Genomic DNA, 21,509 nt, shown 5'->3' with positions numbered 1-21,509 from the left:
TCAGGCCCAGCGAAGCCGACGGCGTTTCTGGGTGTTGTTGATAAACGGTTTTCGCCTTGCATAGGAGAGTTTTAACTTGCACTTACAGATGTAGCGACCAACTGCAGTTACTGACAGTGGGTTTCTGAAGTGTTCCTGAGCCCATGTGGTGATATCCTTTACACACTGATGTCGCTTGTTGATGCAGTACAGCCTGAGGGATCGAAGGTCACGGGCTTAGCTGCTTACGTGCAGTGATTTCTCCAGATTCTCTGAACCCTTTGATGATATTACGGACCGTAGATGGTGAAATCCCTAAATTCCTTGCAATAGCTGCTTGAGAAAGGTTTTTCTTAAACTGTTCAACAATTTGCTCACGCATTTGTTGACAAAGTGGTGACCCTCGCCCCATCCTTGTTTGTGAATGACTGAGCATTTCATGGAATCTACTTTTATACCCAATCATGGCACCCACCTGTTCCCAATTTGCCTGTTCACCTGTGGGATGTTCCTAATAAGTGTTTGATGAGTATTCCTCAACTTTATCAGTATTTATTGCCACCTTTCCCAACTTCTTTGTCACGTGTTGCTGGCATCAAATTCTAAAGTTAATGATTATTTGCAACAAAAAAAAAAAGTTTATCGGTTTGAACATCAAATATGTTGTCTTTGTAGCATATTCAACTGAATATGGGTTGAAAATGATTTGCAAATCATTGTATTCCGTTTATATTTACATCTAACACAATTTCCCAACTCATGGAAACAGGGTTTGTACTTTTGACCCAGCAGATTTGGTCACATTTTCAGTAGACCCATAATAAATTCATAAAATAACCAAACTTCATGAATGTTTTTTGTGACAAATAAGTATGTGCTCCAATCACTCTATCACAAAAAAATAAGAGTTGTATTAATTATTCGAAACTCAAGACAGCCATGACATTATGTATGTAAACTTTTGAGCACGACTGTATATGTATACATAAGTATATACTGTATATATTAAGGGTGTAACGGTACGTGTATTTGTATTGAACCGTTTCGGTACGGGGGTTCGGTTCGGTTCGGTTCGGAGGTGTACCGAACGAGTTTCCACACGGACATATTAAGTAGCGTACCGCACGTTGTGTAAACAATGCACACTGAGGCACAACACACGGCATGCTAGCAACGACCGGGCTACGACAACATGTAAAAGCCAGAGCTGGAGGACCCTCCTGCCTCATTAAGATCTCCCGTTTGGGAACATTTCGGCTTCGCGGTTCGATACAACAATGGATAATATCTCTTCAACGAAGAGAAAGACGAACAAACACAGCTCTCACCGCATTCAAGCAGCTTCTCCTCGGCGAGTCAGGCAAGGCTTAAGCAATAACAAATGCCGTTGGTGTTTTTATAGCAGCAGATTTAAGACCACATTGCATTAAAAACTAGATTTTGACCCACTTCTATGGTGGAAGAACAATGAGCCCATATATCCTCTTACTGCCAAGTTAGCCAGGCACTACCTCGCCATACCTGCTACTTCCGTGCCCAGTGAAAGGGTATTTTCCACAACTGGAGACATTTTAACTGCAAGCAGGTCTGCTCTTTCTGCAGACAATGTGGATAAAGTGATTTTCGGGCAAAAAACATGAACATTGAGTGAAAGTCACCAGGGTTAAAGGCTGGGGGGAAAAAGAAAAGTTAATCTGAGGCTGAGTTGACTTGAAACTGTTTAATGTTGCACTTTTTATATGTAGAAGAAAAGTTTGTCATTTTATTTAATCTGAGCAACAACTTGAAGCAGTTTAATGTTGCACTTTATATGTAGAAAGGTTTTGTTAAGAAACCAATTCTGAGCCTTATCTTATTTAGTTTTTATTTTATATATGTTGACTGCATTAACCCTGGCAATCGACCCTGTGTGTATACCGGTACGTATGTTATTGTTATGCTTAGCATTCATGACTGCCTGCTGTTGCACTGATCAGCCTAGTGGTGGCTCACATCCATCACACACAGAGCTATTTTAAAGCAATGTTAAAAGGATAAAGCCATTGTTTACAAATTTTGGTAAATAAATAACCAGAAAATGTATATTTTGTTGTTTTCTTACTGTACCGAAAATGAACCGAACCGTTACCTCTAAACCGAGGTATGTACCGAACCAAAATTTTTGTGTACCGTTACACCCTTAGTATATATACACACACATATATATATATATATATATATATATATATATATATATATATATATATATATATATATATATATATATATATATATATATTATGGCTGTCAAATAATTTAGTTCAATTAGATTAATTAGACTTTGGAATTTTGATTAATCACAGGTGATTACTCACGTGCATAATTAAAATTTGCTTTAGAAAAGACTCCAATATTTGTATACAAATGCAATATTATTGTCAGAATGTTTTCCAAGAACATTTTTATACGTTTTACTTAAATGCATGTCATTTATTTGCGCTAAACGTGGCAACACTTTTATATAAATTTTTTTCAGAACGTATACTGAACAAAAATACAAACGCAACACTATTGATTTTGCTCAAGACAGCCATGACATTATGTTCTTTAAAAGTGAATGTAAACTTTTGACCACGACTGCACATTAATGATTTTGTAACACACTTATTCATAGAACTCTTGTTTTGAGTCGACAGAAATTACAATGTGCCTGTTATTTCCACTAAAGCTTGAGGGTGAGATATTTGTGTTAATTGCTGACTTAGCTGAATGTATTTCAAAGACTTGCCTTTCTTCTGGCGTCATACTACTTATATGTCTCACAATGCAAATTCAACTTTCTCTCACAGCATGGACCCAAGTTGTCGCTCTACCTTTATGAGATGCTTCATGACCACAAGGACTGTCTCACCAAAGACGAACAGAATGCCGTGAGTGTATTCATGACCTCGCTCAAGCTTTGTGGCCATCGCTGCATCCCACTCAATGTTCTACACAAGCAGGACCTGCTTAAGGCCATCAAAGAGGCAAGCCTCTCTGCAACTGTCATGCACTGTCATTTTTGTCTCCACAATGAGCAGAAAGCTTACTGTTAACTCATAATGTATTTCAAACAGGAAAATTTTAAGTATGAAGCAGAGGAAAAAACAAGCAAAGTAGCATGGGAAAAGAAAATGACAAACACTCAGAGAAAGTGAGTAGCGTAAGAATTTGATAGTAGCGGGGTGAGTTGATAATAACGTTCTAATTTCCTTTCTGCAGTCTTATCCAAAGGCTGGATGGAAAGTCCAAAGACATTTCAAAGATTGCGGCGGACATAACTCAGAATGTGTCCCTGCGCCAAGGCATGGAGAGAAAGAAAGTCATCCAGCACATCAGAGGCCTCTACAAGACTGACCTGAGCGCCAGCCGGCATTGGCAGGAGCTGGTGCAGCAACTCACACATGATCGGTAAGCACAGAAATGCATCTCACCTGAAGAGTGTGTGCTAATCATTTGTAGCACATGGCTAAAAATTAACTAAGGTTGAGCAGTCCAATCTGGGTGGTCCTGTTGATGCTGTACTGCCTCAAATTTTGAAGGGCACACAGTGTTGCTAGAATTTAGATTGATTTAAGGGGTTTTTAGTAAGACCAGAGTCACAAATTGTTGGTGACGAACCCCAAGATGCAGAGAAGGCAGGCTTGGTGCAGGAAAACATGATTTAATGTCCATAAAATAAGGTAAAACACAAACCAGCAAACAGGCACAGGCAAACTGGAGACAGGGAACAGGAACCAGCAAACAGGAAAACAAGAAACTAGGAGACAGCAAATGATGATGGTGGCGCCCTCTGCTGCTGGCCCACCGGAGATGATGGTGGCGCCCTCTGCTGGCCCACCGTAGATGACGGTGGTGCCCTCTGCTGGCCCACCAGAGATGATGGTGGCGCCCTCTGCTGGCCCACCGCAGATGATGATGGTGGCGTCTGCCGGCCCACCGTAGAGGATGGCGCCGTCTGTTGCAGACCCACTGGAGTGGATGGCGCCGTCTGTTGCAGACCCACTGGAGTGGATGGCGCCGTCTGTTGCAGACCCACCAGGGTGCATGGTGGCGTCTGCTGGCCCACCGGACTGCATGGTGGCGTCTGCTGGCCCACCGGACTGCATGGTGGCGGCGTCTGCTGGCCCACCGGACTGCATGGTGGCGGCATCTGCTGGCCCACTGGACTGCATGGTGGCGGCGTCAGCTGGCCCACCGGAGATGATGGTGCCGTCTGTTGCAGACCCACTGGGGTGGGAAGTAGCTGTGCCTCCCCAGCTGCACAGCTACTCATAGCCCCCCCCTCAGGGGACGGATCCCAGACGTCACCAGATAGGCCCACAGACGACAGGAGTGGGTGGGAGAGGGCTTGGAATGAGGCCGAACTTTTCTTTAATTTAGCCATTAGCGCTACAATGGGTGAATGTGGAAATAGTGTCAAAGCGCTTTGAGTTCCTTAAAAAAAAAAGGTAGAAAAGCGCTATACAAGTACAACCCATTTACCATTTACAATCCCGTCAAGCCTCTCCGCCATCGAAATCTCTGCGGGGTTCGAATTAGGCTGGAGTATTCTGTCACGGAGTGTTGGTGACGAACCCCAAGATGCAGAGAAGGCAGGCTTGGTACAGGAAAACATGATTTAATGTTCAAAATAAAGAAAACACAAACCCGGAACTTGAAGACAGGAAACAGGATACCAGGAAAACAGGAACTATGGAAAAAACGAACAGCCCAAAGCATTCAGCTTACAGCTACACTGACATCAACAATCACATCGACAATCAATACTCCAGCACTGACTGCAGGTCAAAGCAGGTCTAAATAGCAGCTGGCTGATTGACACCAGGTGTGGCCAGGTGCCAATCAGCCGCAGCTGAGGGGAACAGCGCTCAGGGATACTAGCAGGAAACTGAACCAAAATAAGAGCGCTTACAGGAAATAAAGACAGAGGGAAAACCAAAACATAACTAAACTGTCAGTGACAAACCTGACAACCAGTGTCTGTAGTTTTAATGCCAATGAGCAGTGTTTGGCCAAACTAAGTGTATGTTTCTAAGAATCAATCAATCAATCAATGTTTATTTATACAGCCCTAAATCACAAGTGTCTCAAAGGGCTGTACAAGCCACAAGCGCCGTTGTGCACTGAATCCACTTTTTACATACAGTATACAGTAGTACCTCAACGAGGAGCCAAATTGATTCTATGACAGAGCTCTTAACTCAAAACACTTGTATCTCAAATCAACGTTGAGATTAATTGAAATCAATTTAATTGGTGCTTGCCCCCCAGAAAACACCACAATGTTAGCATTTAACGTGTTAAAAACAAAAATTAACTTTTAGATAATTAATATTGTATGAAGAACAAAACAAGGAAATATACTACTAACAACTACAGTAGTTTTATGAAGTCATGTAATAATAATGTGCAATCTTTACTGATTTTCCAGACTATATAGCACACCAGTATATAAGCCACACCTACTAAATTTTAGAAAGAAAAAGTGTTTCCATATATTAGCCACACCGAGATATAAGCCGCAGATATATACATTGAAAAGCAAGGCTTTTTTTTTTACACATAAATATTTTTTAAATGTTTATTTATTTATTTATTTAGTATTATGTTTAATGCTCATAAAAAGACTCTCCGGGTACACATTACTGGTATAACATCATTAAAAATCTTATTTTACATAACCTTTGAATTTGACCACATCTTGTGGATCAGGCTGTAGATAAATCATGCAGCGGAAGGATGTATCCTGTGAGCACTTGAACAATTAGAGTACATACAATATGAACAACCTTAATGTAGTATCTAACAACTGTTGTTTGTTCTCCAGTGCGCTCGTCATTGAGGACATGATTAACATGAATTCTGTCTCTTCATACTCACCACTTGTCTGATTATTACACTCTGCATCACACTCATTTCTATGGTTCATACATTAACTTATTGACACGCGAACATCACTTTGTAATGCATTGTCTTTAGTAGGCCAGAGGGGACAAGAGCATGCTTATTGCTTTTATACAAACACGCATACATAAAAAACTGAATGATGAACAGAAAACAGAGTTCTTCTCTTTGCCTGAGATTGACCAACCTTAAAGGGATCATATTATGATTTTTTTTATACATTCAACATTTAAAACACTTCCACACTTTTTTGATGCACCTTTGGCAGCAATTACAGCCTCAAGTATTTTTGAATACGATGCTACAAGCTAGGCACACCTATCTTTGGGCAGTTTCACCCATTCCTCTTTACAACACCTCTCAAGCTCCACCAGTTTGGATGGGAAACATTGGTTTTCATCCAGGATGTTTCTGTACATTGCTGCATTCATCTTAGGGAGGTGACCAAGAACCCGATAACACTCTGTCAGACCTATAGCATTCTTCTGTGGAGAGAGGAGAACCTTCCAAAAGGACAACTATCTCTGCAGCAATCTGTTTTGTATAGTGGCCAGACAGAACACATTTTTACTAAAAAGGTTGCCATAATGCACCTGAAAAACTCTCAGACCATGAGAAACAAAATTATTTGGTCTGATGAGACAAAGATTGAACTATTTGGCGTGAATGCCAGGTGTCATGTTTGGAGGAAACCAGGCACTGCTCATCACCAGGCCAATACCATCCCTACAGTGAAGCATGGTGGTGGCAGCATAATGTTGTGGGGATGTTTTTCAGTTGCAAGAACTGGGAGAATAGTCAGGATAGAAGGAAATATGAATGCAGCAATTTATAAAGACATCCTGGGTGAAAACCAATGCTTCCCATCCAATATGATGGAGCTTGAGAGATGCTGCAAAGAAGAATGTGCGAAACTGCCCAAAGATACGTGTGCCAAGTTTATGGCATCGTATTCAAAAAGACTGGAGGCTGTAATTGCTGCCAAAGGTGCATCAACAAATTATTAAGCAAAGGCTGTGAATACTTATGTACATGTGATTGTTTTATTTTGAAATTTTTAATAAATTTACAAATATTAAAAAAAAAAAAAAAATTCACATTGTCATTATGGGGTATTGTCAGTAGAATTTTGAGGAGATAAATGAATGTATTACATTTTGGAATAAGGCTGTAACCTAACAAAATGTGGAAAAAGTGAAGCGGTCTAAATACATTCGGAATGCACTGTACATAACATGTATTGGTGGTTCTTTGGTCAAGATTTTACAAAGATTATGTTTAACAGCTGTTTTCAAGCTGCTTTCTGATCGTCTCTTCAGGATGGGCCGTTTTGTATGCGGTCTTATTTATGTGCCTCCACTTCGACTGAGACTTTTCCCCGTCAAGTCTACTGACAGATGTACCCTATTTTCCGGACTATAGATTTTACTGAGGAATTTGTGAAACTGAAACAATACAAAATGAATGCCATTGTAAGGTCATAATACTAACACAGACACTTGTAAACATGTTAGCATATTAGCTAATGCTTACGATGCCAGTTTTATGACATTGCGATATCATATACAAATATGCATAAAAACACTCCTAGAGACATCACACATGGGACAGTTTAGTAAGTAAGAATTGTTTTAGTTATTCTGTAAAACGTACAAACATTGCTTGGAGTGATGAATCAAGAATCCTTTCGAGCAAAAACGATATGGACTGTTTCACTTCCGGTTGAAGGCACTAAAACTGGAAGTACATTTTAAACCCTCAACACCTGCAGTCAGTGAACTTGTTTAGAAGTTGGTGCCATAGCACAAACAATAACACACCTTTTTGTGTCTCTGTTTGTGTTTAATGAAAACTATTGAACACAAAACATTACTGCTGTTGGCAAAGAAAAATCTAGGAATTAACCGCACTGATTTACCCCCTGCGAACCCGAGAGGGACAAGCGGTAAAAAATGGATAGATGTTTATAAGCCACAAGGTACAAAGCGTAGGAAAAAAGTAGCGTTTTATAGTCTGGAATTTACGGTAAGTTAGAACGATAACCCAATTTGTCCTAGAAATGGTAACAGCGGAAGATGCATGTGCATGTATGAGCCAGTGTGCCCCACAATAAGAGGATATCAAAAAAGAAGGAGCTTATTGACTGCAGCTCAGACTACAATGGAAGACTTGCGCACAACACTTTTGAGTACATTTCTACAATATACTGTATGGAGATATCCGCTGACTTCACAATTGGGAAAAAATTTCACTAACGGGGCAAATTCCAAACAGCTCGTTTGGAAGAAGTATGAAGGAATGTAAGATTGTTTTATAAATATCTTTGCCATGCCTCCATGGTTTGATTTCAAATTTTCGGGACTTATGCAGATCCCGAATACACAAAAACAGATACCAATATGTGAGAAAACGTTGGTTTTGCATAATAGGTCCCCTTCAAAGCATTGTCTCCTAACACATTGTTGGAGTGTATTCAGTGGTCAAGGCTGTGTCTGAATGTCATCAAACATTCCATTGCAGTGCCGTTTGGTACGACCAGACATCCTACCCAACATCCTGGCAGTTGGACCCGACCGAAGGCCCGAACCGTGAACGCCGACGGCTACAAAGATGCTACCTCACCATCCCAAACAAATACTTGCTCAAAGACAGACGTAAGCCTGAAGGTGAAAAACCTCTAACGCGTTTAAAGCGTGTCAAAGCTCTTGCATTTAGTCAGAGATCTCTATCACACCCGCTTGTGTTGTTTAGACACTGTGAAGCCCCCGCTGTCGTTCCTGTTTGAGGATAAGACGCACTCGTCCTTCTCTTCCACCGTGAAAGACAAAGCTACCAGCGAGCCCATCAGGTATGTCCCTCGTTTTGCTGGCTTTTTGGAATACAGGAAGATCTAAGGAAGACTATTTCATGGCTAATTAAGCGGTTTTGCTTTGAGATGAGAAGAAACGTTGTTTTTATATCCCAAGGTTCACCAGGCGCTGCATCAGTGTTGCCCCCTCCAGAGAGACAGCAGGGGAGCTGCTTCTAGGTAAGACGACATGTTCAGTAGTGCACAGACTCTGGTGTGCAATGATATATCTCACTTGCCTTGTGTTGTCTCACAGGGAAGTCTGGAATGTACTTTGTCGAGGACAATGCAGCAGATGCTCATGACAGCCAGGTAAATCCTGAGGGCTGCTGTCGTCTACGCAGCTTATGGCAGATGGCAAAGCAAGAGTTAATATACAATATGTGTTTGAACAGAGCCTCCACGGTGAGACTGAGGCACCTTCCTTCTCTTGGACCTATGAGGAGATCAAGGAGGTGCACAAGCGATGGTGGCAGCTGAGAGACAACGCAGTGGAGATATTCCTCACCAACGGTCGAACGCTACTGTTGGCATTCGACAACAACAAGGTAAAGCATGAATAGAAAAATTCCGCCATGCTGTCTCTCCCAATAGTAAAACAAATCCTAAGAAAAAGTGTTGGTATATAATGTGTGTATAGGGCAGGGGTCACCAACCTTTTTGAAACCAAGAGCTACTTCTTGGGTACTGATTAATGCGAAGGGCTACCAGTTTGACACACACTTAAATAAATGGCCAGAAATAGCCAATTTGCTCAATTTACCTTTAACTCTGTTATTATTAATAATTAATTATATTTATCTTTGTGGAAACACTGATCATCTTAATGATTTCTCACAACAAATATATATAGAAACAGATAAATATCAATATGCAACACTTTATTTTTATATTTTCTCCAAGTGCACATTTTTCAAATTGAACATTTTCAAATGATCACTTCTAAGACAGTCTTGTGAAATCACAATATCCCATTTTAACTAGCTAGCCACTAACATTTTTTAACAAATCATGAATTACTTTGCACCATGTTTGTACAAATAATAACTCATGTAAAATACAAAAGTAAACTCTCAATTTTTTAAATCATGTCACACTTTGAACTGGACACCAAATCTGTTATCTGTTTCTTTGTCAGTTAGTGGGAAGCCTGGCATTGCATGCTTTTAACTAGTGTGTTGTACTCTAGTGTGTAACTTGACACTGCAACTCTGAGTGAGTCTTGCAGATGTGCATCAGTGAGGCGTGTTCTGTGTTTGTTCTTGATTAAGTTCATGTCAGAAAAGGCTGATTCACAAAGATAAGATTTTTCCTCATTGTTTGCGGAACCTTCTTAATCTTTTGAACATATTTTCACAGCAATCTGGCCTTAAGCTTAATTATGATAAATGTGAAATGTTAAGGATCGGAAATTTAAAGGGAACGTCCTTTCGAATGGAATGCAAAGTGCCTGTTTTGTGGACAGATGGACCAGTTAACATACTTGGTGTTGTTCTCCCAGAACATCTGGAAGATCTAGGCTCAGTAAATTATGATAATCGACTAAGAAAGCTGGACAAAATTATGCAATTATGGAAAGGGAAATCCCTAACCTTGTATGGTAAAATGTCTATTGCCAACTTGTTAATTATTCCTCAATTTATTTATTTGTTTTTGTTATTACCAGCTCCATCACAAAACTTTTTTAAGATTTATGAGCGGAGGGTCTTCGATTTTGTCTGGAACGGCAAACCAGAAAAGATTAAAAGAAAGGTTTTGTACAAAGAGTATGGATATGGGGGCCTGAAACTTCTCAACCTTGAAGCTATGTGTCTGTCTTTAAAAGCATCAATTGTTCCAAAGATGGATTTAAACACTGAGTGGTACACTAGTGTCCTGTTGGACAAAAAACATGTACTGTATCAAAAGAAATTGTATCCTTTTTTACAAGTGATGCCCTCCCATTTTTCTTATGTAGAGAGTCTGCTGGGAAACATGGCGGGGTTCATAAAGGAAACAATCCACTCATAGTGGTGTTTTCAATTTTATGTGCCAGAAAAAAGAGACGATATTTTGCAGCAGATAATATGGATGAACTCTAATATTGTAATAGATGGAAAGCCTTTCTTTTGGGAAGAGGAATCATTTTTGTCAATGATATTATCAATGAGAATGGTAAAATTATGAAGTATGATGAATTTAGAACTATGTATGGTGATGCTTGCTCAAGCTTTTCATTTTATCAACTAACTGGAGTAATTGGGAAAAGATGGAAACAAATAATTAATTATGGAACTACTAAATTATTAGTTTGTAAACCTCTAATAAGAAATTCTAGTTGGCAAAAAGGAACTAAAATAAATAGAAAAATATATAATTTTTATTTAATAAAGAAATCTTTAAAGGCTGCCCCATACAACACATATGAAAAATGGGAGGACTTTTTTGACTGCCCGTTGCCATGGGATGCCATATTCAAACTAATCTATAAAACTACTATCGATGTGCAAAATCGTTATTTTCAAATTAAATGATGGAATATGACAGAGTCAGATGATTGCCGATTTTGTTGTCAGGTGCCTGAATCCACCCTGCATTTGTTTTGGTATTGTCATATTGTGTCTTTGTTTTGGGTGGAAGTTGAAACAATGTGTTTAAGGATTGGTTTGTTTATTAAGCTTAATGTGGTTTCTGTTATTTTAGGAGAGTTCATTGACAATCATGATTTAGTCAATTTAATTATAGTACTCGGTAAAAGGTTTATTTTTAAGGCCAAAAACAGATATTCACTTAGTATTACTTTCTTTAAAACATTTATTCAGTATTTTCTAACTTTAGAAAGTTACATGGTTGAAAACGATAATGATGCCAAAAAACATTAAAAAAAAGATGAGAAGTCCTCAAAGGCTTATTTTGAAAGTATAATTATGTTTATAGATTATATGATATCTGTTGTTGTGTTCCCTAATTTGAGTGACCTGGACATAATCTGGACTGTACATAAATGCTTATTTTGAAAAAAATGTGTTTATAAATTATATGCAATCTGTTGTGTTCCCTAATTTTTTTTCTGTGTACATGAATGAAGGTGTGTGTTGCTGAGTCCGACTTGGACATTATCTGGACTGGGCCTGGTTTTAAAAACCCTTTAAACAAATCTAATTTCATTGACAACCTGGTCTGTTGGAAGATAAGGCCCTTTTTTTTTAAAATAAAATAAAATAAGATAAATAAATAAAAAACATTTTCTTGGATAAAAAAGAAAGTAAAACAATATAAAAATAATTACATAAAAAATAGTAATTAATGAAAATGTTAGTGGACCAGCAGCCTATACAATCATGTGTGCTTCAGGGACAGTGTCCCTTGCAGATGTGTTGTCTATGTTGTGGGAACCAGAATATTGGGAGCAGAAAGAAATAACCCCTTTTGTGTGAGTGGGTGTGGATGAGTGTGCATGGGGGAGGTTGTTTGGGTTGATGCACTGATTGAAAGTGTATCTTGTGTTTTTTCTATGTAGATTTAATTTTTTTTTAAATAAATAAAAAGTAAAAAAAGTATTTATTTATTTATTTATTTTATTTATTTATTTTTATTTTTTTTTTAGAACAGGCCCGTGGGCGACTCATCTGGTCCTTACGGGTGACCTGGTGCCCGCGGGCACCGCGTTGGCGACCCCTGGTATAGGGCAACTGATTTAAATACTCATTCTCTGTCCAGCCAAATACTGTATTTAATTCCCTTTTTTTAAAAGGTGCAACATGCACATTTGTCTGTCCTGATTTTTTTTTCCATCAGCAAGCAATTTCCGAGTGACTGTTTTGTCACGGATAATAACTGTATGATACTTTACTCTCTCAAGTTTCGCGATGATGTCTACCATAACATCTTGACCTCGGATTTACCCAACCTGCTGGAGCATGGCAACATCACGCCGCTCACACAGCTGTGGGGATCGGGACAGATCTCCAACTTTGAGTATCTCACACATCTCAACAAGCACGCTGGCCGCTCCTTTAACGATCTCATGCAATACCCAGTGTTCCCCTTTATACTGCGGGATTATACCAGTGAGACGCTGGATCTGCAGGACTCCACCATCTACAGGTCAGTGCTGTCTTGATTGCACTCGGGTTCCAAATTACCTGGAGTTTAAACTACTGTTTATTATACAGTATTCTGACTTCCATCATAAATATATACCGTAATTTCCGTGTTATAGAGCACCAGTATTTAAACCGCACCCACCAAATTTTAGAAGAAATAAACATTTATACAAATATCAAACCATAAACCTGCAGATATAAACCGGTACGAAAGATTTTGTAAATGTTTATTCACATACTATAATTGTTTCCAAACAGTGCCGTTCACATGGGAAAAGAAAACATTGGATTTAGGAATGGCAGACTTTATTTGAAGTTTAACACTTTTAATTATCAGGACGTAAAACATCAACAACAAGTCTGTCTGCCAGTCTTTGCCTTCATCGCCATCAGTCAAAAAAGAATGGCGGATAGCTACAGTGGCTGAGAAAGGTCACAACAAATGCAAACGCAAGACGGTATTGTAAATTAAAACAACAATGTTCAGCTACAGGACAATTGCAAAAAGCTACAACAAATACAAATGCCACAACACAACAATACAAAGCCGCAAAATAACTTAAAGCCACAAAGGACGCAACAGTCACGACGGAAGTGACAGCGGACCAAGTTATGGCGACGGACCAACTCTCTAAACATAGTACATTAATAGTAAAAAAAAGTTATTTATGACTAAAAAAGTGGTCACACTTTACTCACTTTCCCAACTTTGTTCATTACACTTTTTTTTAACGGTTAGTAGCTGTTAAGTCGCCGAAACTTGTCCGCTGTCACTTCCGTTTCGTCTTTGTATTGTCGCGGTCTGTTTGATAGTTGTTGTGTTAAGGCTTTGTGTTGTGGCGTTTGCAATTGTTGTGACATTTCTCTGCTATTGTAGCTGTTTATTAAATAAGATGTGGATGCATTGGCCATTAATTGTTGTTTACTTGCTTGTTTGTGTCCATAATTAATTTACACCAAATGTACTTACGAGAAATAACAGGAATATAGGAAACTTCACCTGCAGTGTCCAGTATTGAGTATTTTAGTCACAGTCACACCGGTTGATAATTTTTTTGCAAAAAAGTTACTGAATTGATTTCAACTCACTGAATCGTTTCAGAATTTATTGTTCTAATAAAATAATACCGTCTCTGAATCGTATCGGAAACCACAAATTCTAAAGCAAATAATATCTTTGTTAAAACGAATCATTACATCCCTAGTGAATTCAATTGAGTTAATTAAGTACACTATTTATTTATTATCGATATAAATATTGTATAAATTCTTCACTCGCTGTTATTAACCTGTAACACACACTCAAACACTTACTACACCTCTATGTGATTGTAACGTATAACAATGGTACTCACGAACAATGAAGAACTTGATGCAGGGGGAAATTGTGGGGATAAGACAGAGACAACAACAGAACAGGATCAGCAAATACGATATGTACAAATATGATACGAAAAGTGATAGCAAAGAAATGGTTAGTGAAGTAAATATTAATAATACAGAAATGACAATGAACATTATTGCACTACAAATGGAGCAATAAATATACTAATAAAAATAGCATTATTGATAGTGACTAATAATAATAACTACCTGTATTATCAACAATACAATTGTTGCAAATGCAACTATACATATATGTAACGATAACTTGAATTACAAAAGAAAGCAGATAAATGGAGGGGAAAGAAAAAGAAGTGAACTGTGTTAACCTTGTAGATTATGGATGCATTGAACCCTCATTCATCACTTTTACTCAGAGATGTCCGATAATATCGGACTGCTGATATTATCGGCCGATAAATGCTTTGAAATGAAATATCGGAAATTATCGGTGTCCGTTTCAAAATTATCGGTATCCGTTTCAAAAAGTCAAATGTATGACTTTTTAAAACGCCGCTGTACGGAGTGGTACATGGACGTAGGGAAAAGTACAGAGCGCCAATAAACCTTAAAGTCACTGCCTTTGCGTGCCGGCCCAGTCACATAATATCTGCGGCTTTTCACACACACAAGTGAATGCAAAGCGTACTTGGTCAACAGCCATACAGGTCACACTGAGGGTGGACGTATAAACAACTTTAACATTGTTACAAATATGCGCCACACTGTGAACCCACACCAAACAAGAATGAGAAACACATTTCGGGAGAACTTCCGCACAGTAACACAACATAACAAATACCCAGAACCCCTTGCAGCACTAACTCTTCCGGGACGCTACAATATGCATACCCCCCCCCCCCCCACCCCCCCTCATAACTTGAGTTTATTTATTTTGGAAAACCTTGTTACATTGTTTAATGCATCCAGCGGGGCATAACAACAAAATTAGGCGTAATAGTGTGTTGATTCCACGACTGTATATATCGGTATCGGTTGAATTGGACAATATTGGAATATCGTATATCGGCAAAAAAGCCATTATCGGACATCTGTAATTATAACTCAAATATTTTCATAGCTTGGGCATAAAAAAACATTCCAAATAAGTGTTTCAACATTATGAGAGATCTGTCGACGTTAAATAACACCCACATGGTCACATTTACACTTGTAAAGACGGGACTTGATTCTGCCTGAGGCTGAGCCAATCAGTGGCCACAATATTTGCTCTGATTGGTTTGGTCTCATCCAGTGGCCAATACTGTTGTAGTATTGATATCCTTATTTCATTAAGCCATTGTATGTGTATTTGAGGCCAAAAAGACGTAAAATATGCTTTATTTAAAGTAAAAACAATCATCTATAGAGTGAAGCCGGAAACTTCCAAACACGATGTGGCGACTGACATTTAAAAATGTGGTCGGTAATTGTTTGACAGTCAGCCATTTTCTTGTCATTCCCAACTAAAATTGACCTTAAAGGCCTACTGAAATGAATTTTTTTTATTTAAACGGGGATAGCAGATCTATTCTATGTGTCATACTTGATCATTTCGCGATATTGCCATATTTTTGCTGAAAGGATTTAGTATAGAACAACGACGATAAAGATTGCAACTTTTGGTATCTGATAAAAAAAAGGCTTGCACCTACCGGAAGTAGCGTGACGTAGTCAGTTGAACATATACGCAAAGTTCCCTATTGTTTACAATGATGGCCGCATGAAGTGAGAGAGATTCGGACCGAGAAAGCGACAATTTCCCCATTAATTTGAGCGAGGATGAAAGATTTGTGGATGAGTAAAGTGCAAGTGAAGGACTAGTGGGGAGTTGAAGCTATTCAGATAGGGAAGATGCTGTGAGAGCCGGGGGTGACCTGATATTCAGCTGGGAATGACTACAACAGTAAATAAACACAAGACATATATATACTCTGTTAGCCACAACACAACCAGGCTTATATTTAATATGCCACAAATTAATCCTGCATAAAAACACCTGCGTGTTTGTTATGCTAGCTCCTAGCTCCTCTGCTAGCTCCTAGCTCCATAGAACACGCCAATACAATTCAAACACCTGATCAACACACACAATCACTCAGCCCAAAAGACCGTTTACCTAACCCAAGGTTCATAAAGCTTATATATTTTTAAAAAGTTACGTACGTGACGCGCACATACGGTCAAGTTATCGAATGTTTAGCAGCCAAGGCTGCATACTCACGGTACCTGATATTCAGCTGGGAATGACTACAACAGTAAATAAACCCAAGACATATATATACTCTATTAGCCACAACACAACCAGGCTTATATTTAATATGCCACAAATTAATCCTGCATAATAACACCTGCGTGTTTGTTATGCTAGCTCCTAGCTCCTCTGCTAGCTCCTAGCTCCATAGAACACGCCAATACAATTCAAACACTTGATCAACACACACAATCACTCAGCCCAAAAGACCGTTCACCTAACCCAAGGTTCATAAAGCTTATATATTTTTAAAAAGTTACGTACGTGACGCGCACGTACGGTACGGTACGTGTTATGCTAGCTCCTAGCTCCTCTGCTAGCTCCTAGCTCCATAGAACACGCCAACACAATTCAAACACATGATCAACACACACAATCACTCAGCCCAAAAGACCGTTCACCTAACCCAAGGTTCATAAAGCTTATACATTTTAAAAAAGTTACGTACATACGCAAAAAAAAAGCCAAAGCTGCATACTCACAGTAGCACGTCTGCGTCTTTGTCATCCAAATCAAAGTAATCCTGGTAAGAGTCTGTGTTGTCCCAGTTCTCTACAGGCGTCTGTGTATCCAAATCAAAAGTCCTCCTGGTTAGAGTCTCTGTTATCCGAGTTCTTCCATCTTGACTGCATCTTTCGGGAATGTAAACAAAGAAGCGCCGGCTGTGTACTGTTGTGGCTGACTACGTTCGAAAAATACGTCCATTTCGCACCGACAACTTTCTTCTTTGCTTGCTCGGCTTCCTTCTCCATAATGCAATGAACATGATTGAAACAGATTCACGAACACAGATGTCCAGAATACTGTGGAATTATGAAATGAAAACAGAGCTTTTTCGTATCGGCTTCAATGTGGAAGGCATACCCGTGTTCGCCGGGCTACGTCACACGCATACGTCATCCTCAGAGGCGTTTCGAACCGGAAGTTTAGCGGCAAATTTAAAATGTCACTTTATAAGTTAACCCGGCCGTATTGGCATGTGTTATAATGTTAAGATTTCATCATTGATATATAAACTATCAGACTGCGTGTTCGGTAGTAGTGGGTTTCAGTAGGCCTTTAACTCAGTATTTGGTCAAAGCATGAATAGTTTTGTCAATGACTATGACTTTAAAAGCTTTGCATGAGAACATATTCATATTTTGTTGTTGTACAGGAATTTGAGCAAGCCAATCGCCGTCCAATCGAAAGAAAAAGAAGATCGCTATGTGGACAATTACAGAGTAAGAGCAGTCCTGTCTTCATTGGTCACATTTTGTTGGTGAGTTTCAGGAGCTTTGACTGTGTGTGTTTATCATGGTGTAGTATCTGGAAGAGGAGTACAGGAAGGGCATTCGAGAGGACGACCCCATGCCTCCTGTCCAGCCTTACCACTACGGGTCGCACTACTCCAACAGCGGCACTGTGCTCCACTTCTTGGTGCGAATGCCACCCTTTACCAAGATGTTTCTGGCCTACCAGGGTGAGACGCTCTTTGTAGCCTTTTTTTAACTGTTTTTTGACTGTAGTTTAACCCGCCCTGTAAATGTTAAGTAAGTATCCATAGTTCTTCAGCAACAGATAATCATAGGGGACAGTCTCCATCAGTTTTTCTCAACTGGTGGCCTGGGGGCTAAATCTGGCCTGTAAATGACACCAGACTGGCCTGCGAGTTCAGTTAAAAAATTTAAGAGACTAACATTTTTGCATTAGATTCCTAAAAACACTGGAGCAGTTTTATACAGAGGATCTTTGACAAGATTTTTTGTAGTAAGTCGTTGAAAACAGCAGAGCGGTCCTTTATGCAACCAAGCAAAAATAGATTTGCAACAAAAATTGTAATTGTAACCAAAAAAGTTTTGGTTGCAAATATTTTTTGGGTTACAAATGCATCTTTTGGTTACTGCGCAACTTTAAAGTTGTGGGCGGGGCCTCCCAAAAAAACAAAATGTTAGAAGCCTTTTTATTGGTCATTTGTGGGAGAAATACAAAAGACTAGTGGTGTCCAATACTGACCAAGTGAAAGGCTTCCAACATATTGTTGAGAAGAGGCCTCGCCCACATAATTAAAGTTGAGTCTGACCAAAAAAAAATACTTGCAACTCTTTGTAACTAAGAAATGATTTGCAACCAAAAATAATGATTTGCAAACAAAATGTTTTTTGTTTGATATAATATTTTTTTAAATTTTAAATGTATTCTTTTGTTCACAAATTTTTTAGGACTGCAAATCTATTATTTTTGGATGTGAATATTTTTGTTTGCAAACATTTTATTTGTTTTTTAATTCCTTTTTTGTTTGGTTGCCTAAAAAGACGAACATTTCTTTCAATAGTTGCATTGACAGGGCTATTTATTTTTCAGAATTTAGTAACGTTGACAAAATAAATCCACAAAAATCAAATGTCCACTGCAGAGGTTGCTGGTTCTCCAGAATATACGAAATAAGGATAATAGGGAAGGGAGAAGTCCGGCCCTCCAGTCTTTAGCTTTCTGGAAATGTGGCCCCCAAAACAATTTAGTGAATAGCCCTGGTCTACATATTTTAAAAGCGCTTTTAGTGCTTACATCCAACCGGGTTTTCCCAGAGTCATGAAAGGTTACTTGGTCTTTTATTTTTGTCCTTCATCTCTTCTTCTCCTGTAATTACCTTTTTTCATCCATCCAATCTCTCCTCTGGTCCTTTCAGATGTTGTTTTTTATGTGACCGTAAATGTATTCAGCCCAACGTGGCCTCTAAGGTCATGAAAGGGGCATCGTTCCAATCACTGAATCGAATTTCTAATTAGATTGTCTTTGGTCTTAATTCAGATCAGAGCTTTGATATCCCGGACCGAACGTTTCACTCCATGAACACCACGTGGCGTCTCTCCTCCTACGAGTCTATGACGGATGTGAAAGAGCTCATCCCCGAGTTCTTCTACCTCCCTGAATTCCTGGTCAACAGAGAGGGTCATTATGTCTATATTCACTGAACAGCTGATCATTAGGGTTTTTTTCCCATCCTCAGCCATTTCCTTCAAGCTGATTATTGATCCTTTCTCTCACCAGGTTTTGATTTTGGCGTCCGTCAGAACAGCGAGAGGGTGAACCATGTCAATTTGCCTCCCTGGGCCCGCAACGACCCGCGTCTGTTCATCCTGATACACCGCCAGGCACTGGAGTCGGACCAGGTGTCTCAGACGCTGTGTCAATGGATCGACCTGGTATTTGGACTAAAGCAGAAAGGCAAAGCTGCGGTCCATGCTATCAACGTCTTCCACCCAGCTGTAAGAACCCCTTGGTTTTAATCATGTTTAATCAAAAATATTAGCCTAATAAAGTATCTCTGTTAACTTTCATAGACTTATTTTGGCATGGACGTTTCGTCAGTAGAAGATCCAGTACAGCGAAGAGCGTTAGAGACCATGATCAAGACGTACGGGCAGACTCCTAGGCAGCTTTTCAACACCTCCCACGTCAGCAGGGCTGGTCCCAAACTTATGATGGAGGGCGAGCTCCCGGCTGCCATGGGTCTCCTGGTTCAGCTTGCCTTCAGAGAAACCCGAGAGCAGGCTAAGGAGATCATCTGCCCCGTAAGCACAGCTCTAGTTGACAACAGTTCAGTTCTGTCTTTGAAGTTCAAAGGTTCCATATTACACTATTTTTCAACAAAGGTAAATGGTATCAGACGTCCCACAATATGTCAATGGATGTTGGCTGTCATCCATCCAGATCATTCTCACAACTCATGCTCGTATACTTAGATTGGTCAGACCTAGGACTTGGATTGGACTAGATCTGACCAAACAAAGTCTATGAGCATAAAGTGATAAAGCCTGCTCGAATGAGAGGCGAAACGTCTTCTAAGGCTAACCGAACACTCCAGTTGCGATCGGTTGAATGCTCTGAGAACGTCCCATAAAAGTGTGTTCAAAAACTAGCCTTGATGCAGCAATTTAGACAAGTGTTTTTAGTTAGCGCTACTGGTAGCATGCCGTTTTGTCTGTCTATAGCTTTAATGCTAATGGGCTGTGTTTTTCCTTTCCTGTGTCTGACCGCGTGCTACATATAAAAATGTAATTAATGCCATATATCAGGTGCAACAACGTAACATTAAGGAGCACCAGGGGCGTCAAAGTGAAGGGGTAAGTGGGGATGTTGTACCAGGTTCCCAAGCACAACGAGGGCACTGGGCTTTTTTTAAGGTTGAATATTTTTTTTGTGTCATTTGAAATAGTAAGTCATGACAAAAAGACGTCATAAATGTTGGTATAAAATAAAATAGCTGTGAAAGTTCAATAATAAACTTGGTTGAATCAAATTAAGAACGTCTAACTACTGACATCCGTCATCAAAAATGCAAAGTGATTCCTTCTACCCAGATAGACCTAGCTTCGAACACTTCACTCAACACAGATATCATAACGCCATCAAAGATCACCTTTAAACATTCACACAACAGCACCAACATTGAAATAGAAAAAAGGATAAGGAAAAACATCATAAATCTATCTATGGAAGCATAGGAGAAAGTTATTTACAAGTTCCACTATTACATCTTATTGCCCTTATTTGTGATGCGTACAAACACCCTAGATTAAAGTTAGACACAGAGGCGTCACTAGTTTTTAAACACATGGGGAGACCTAAACCCCCAGGAGATGCACTAACAATAATATAACCATGATAATAACGTATTATGATTTGTATTATCCACCGATGATAATCACATGTGTACCAGATAGTCTCTACTTCACACTATGAAAAAAGGAAAATGTAGCCTTTTTTTTGTAAAATATATCCTTGCAATTATTTTAGTGTATGTACAGTGCATCCGAAAAGTATTCACAACAGTTCACTTTTTCCACATTTTGTTATGTTACAGCCTCATTCCAAAATGGAATACATTAATTTTTGTCCTCAGAATTCTACACACAATACCCCATAATGACAATGTAGAAAGGTTTTGTTTTTTTTTTTAAAAGAAAGCTAATTTGTTAAAAAACTAAAACATTAAAAATCACATGTATGTAATTATTCACAGCCTTTGTTCAATACTTTGTTGATGCACCTT

The 21,509-nt window shown here is 39.1% G+C and overlaps 1 protein-coding gene across 8 annotated transcripts in view; it reads left to right on the top strand.

The window, feature by feature from the left end:
* The window catches only part of lyst (lysosomal trafficking regulator), a 131,240-nt gene that overhangs the window by 95,256 nt on the left and 14,475 nt on the right, over positions 1-21,509 (top strand). For 7 of the 8 annotated variants that reach the window (XM_062058524.1, XM_062058522.1, XM_062058523.1 and 4 more), the window contains 14 exons: positions 2,808-2,984; positions 3,075-3,151; positions 3,220-3,408; positions 8,425-8,570; positions 8,656-8,752; positions 8,871-8,932; positions 9,009-9,064; positions 9,148-9,300; positions 12,594-12,838; positions 17,631-17,697; positions 17,780-17,936; positions 19,265-19,405; positions 19,505-19,722; positions 19,798-20,028. In XM_062058524.1, coding sequence (XP_061914508.1) covers positions 2,808-2,984; positions 3,075-3,151; positions 3,220-3,408; positions 8,425-8,570; positions 8,656-8,752; positions 8,871-8,932; positions 9,009-9,064; positions 9,148-9,300; positions 12,594-12,838; positions 17,631-17,697; positions 17,780-17,936; positions 19,265-19,405; positions 19,505-19,722; positions 19,798-20,028 — 2,016 coding nt within the window. The remainder of the gene's footprint in view (positions 1-2,807; positions 2,985-3,074; positions 3,152-3,219; positions 3,409-8,424; positions 8,571-8,655; positions 8,753-8,870; positions 8,933-9,008; positions 9,065-9,147; positions 9,301-12,593; positions 12,839-17,630; positions 17,698-17,779; positions 17,937-19,264; positions 19,406-19,504; positions 19,723-19,797; positions 20,029-21,509) is intronic. The other variant, XM_062058526.1, reaches the window with a different exon arrangement.

The sequence above is a fragment of the Entelurus aequoreus genome, linkage group LG09 (genome assembly GCF_033978785.1).
Source record: "Entelurus aequoreus isolate RoL-2023_Sb linkage group LG09, RoL_Eaeq_v1.1, whole genome shotgun sequence".
NCBI classification, from domain to species: domain Eukaryota; kingdom Metazoa; phylum Chordata; class Actinopteri; order Syngnathiformes; family Syngnathidae; genus Entelurus; species Entelurus aequoreus.
Note: the sequence above shows the minus strand (reverse complement) of the source record. Positions and strands in the feature narration are given on the sequence as shown.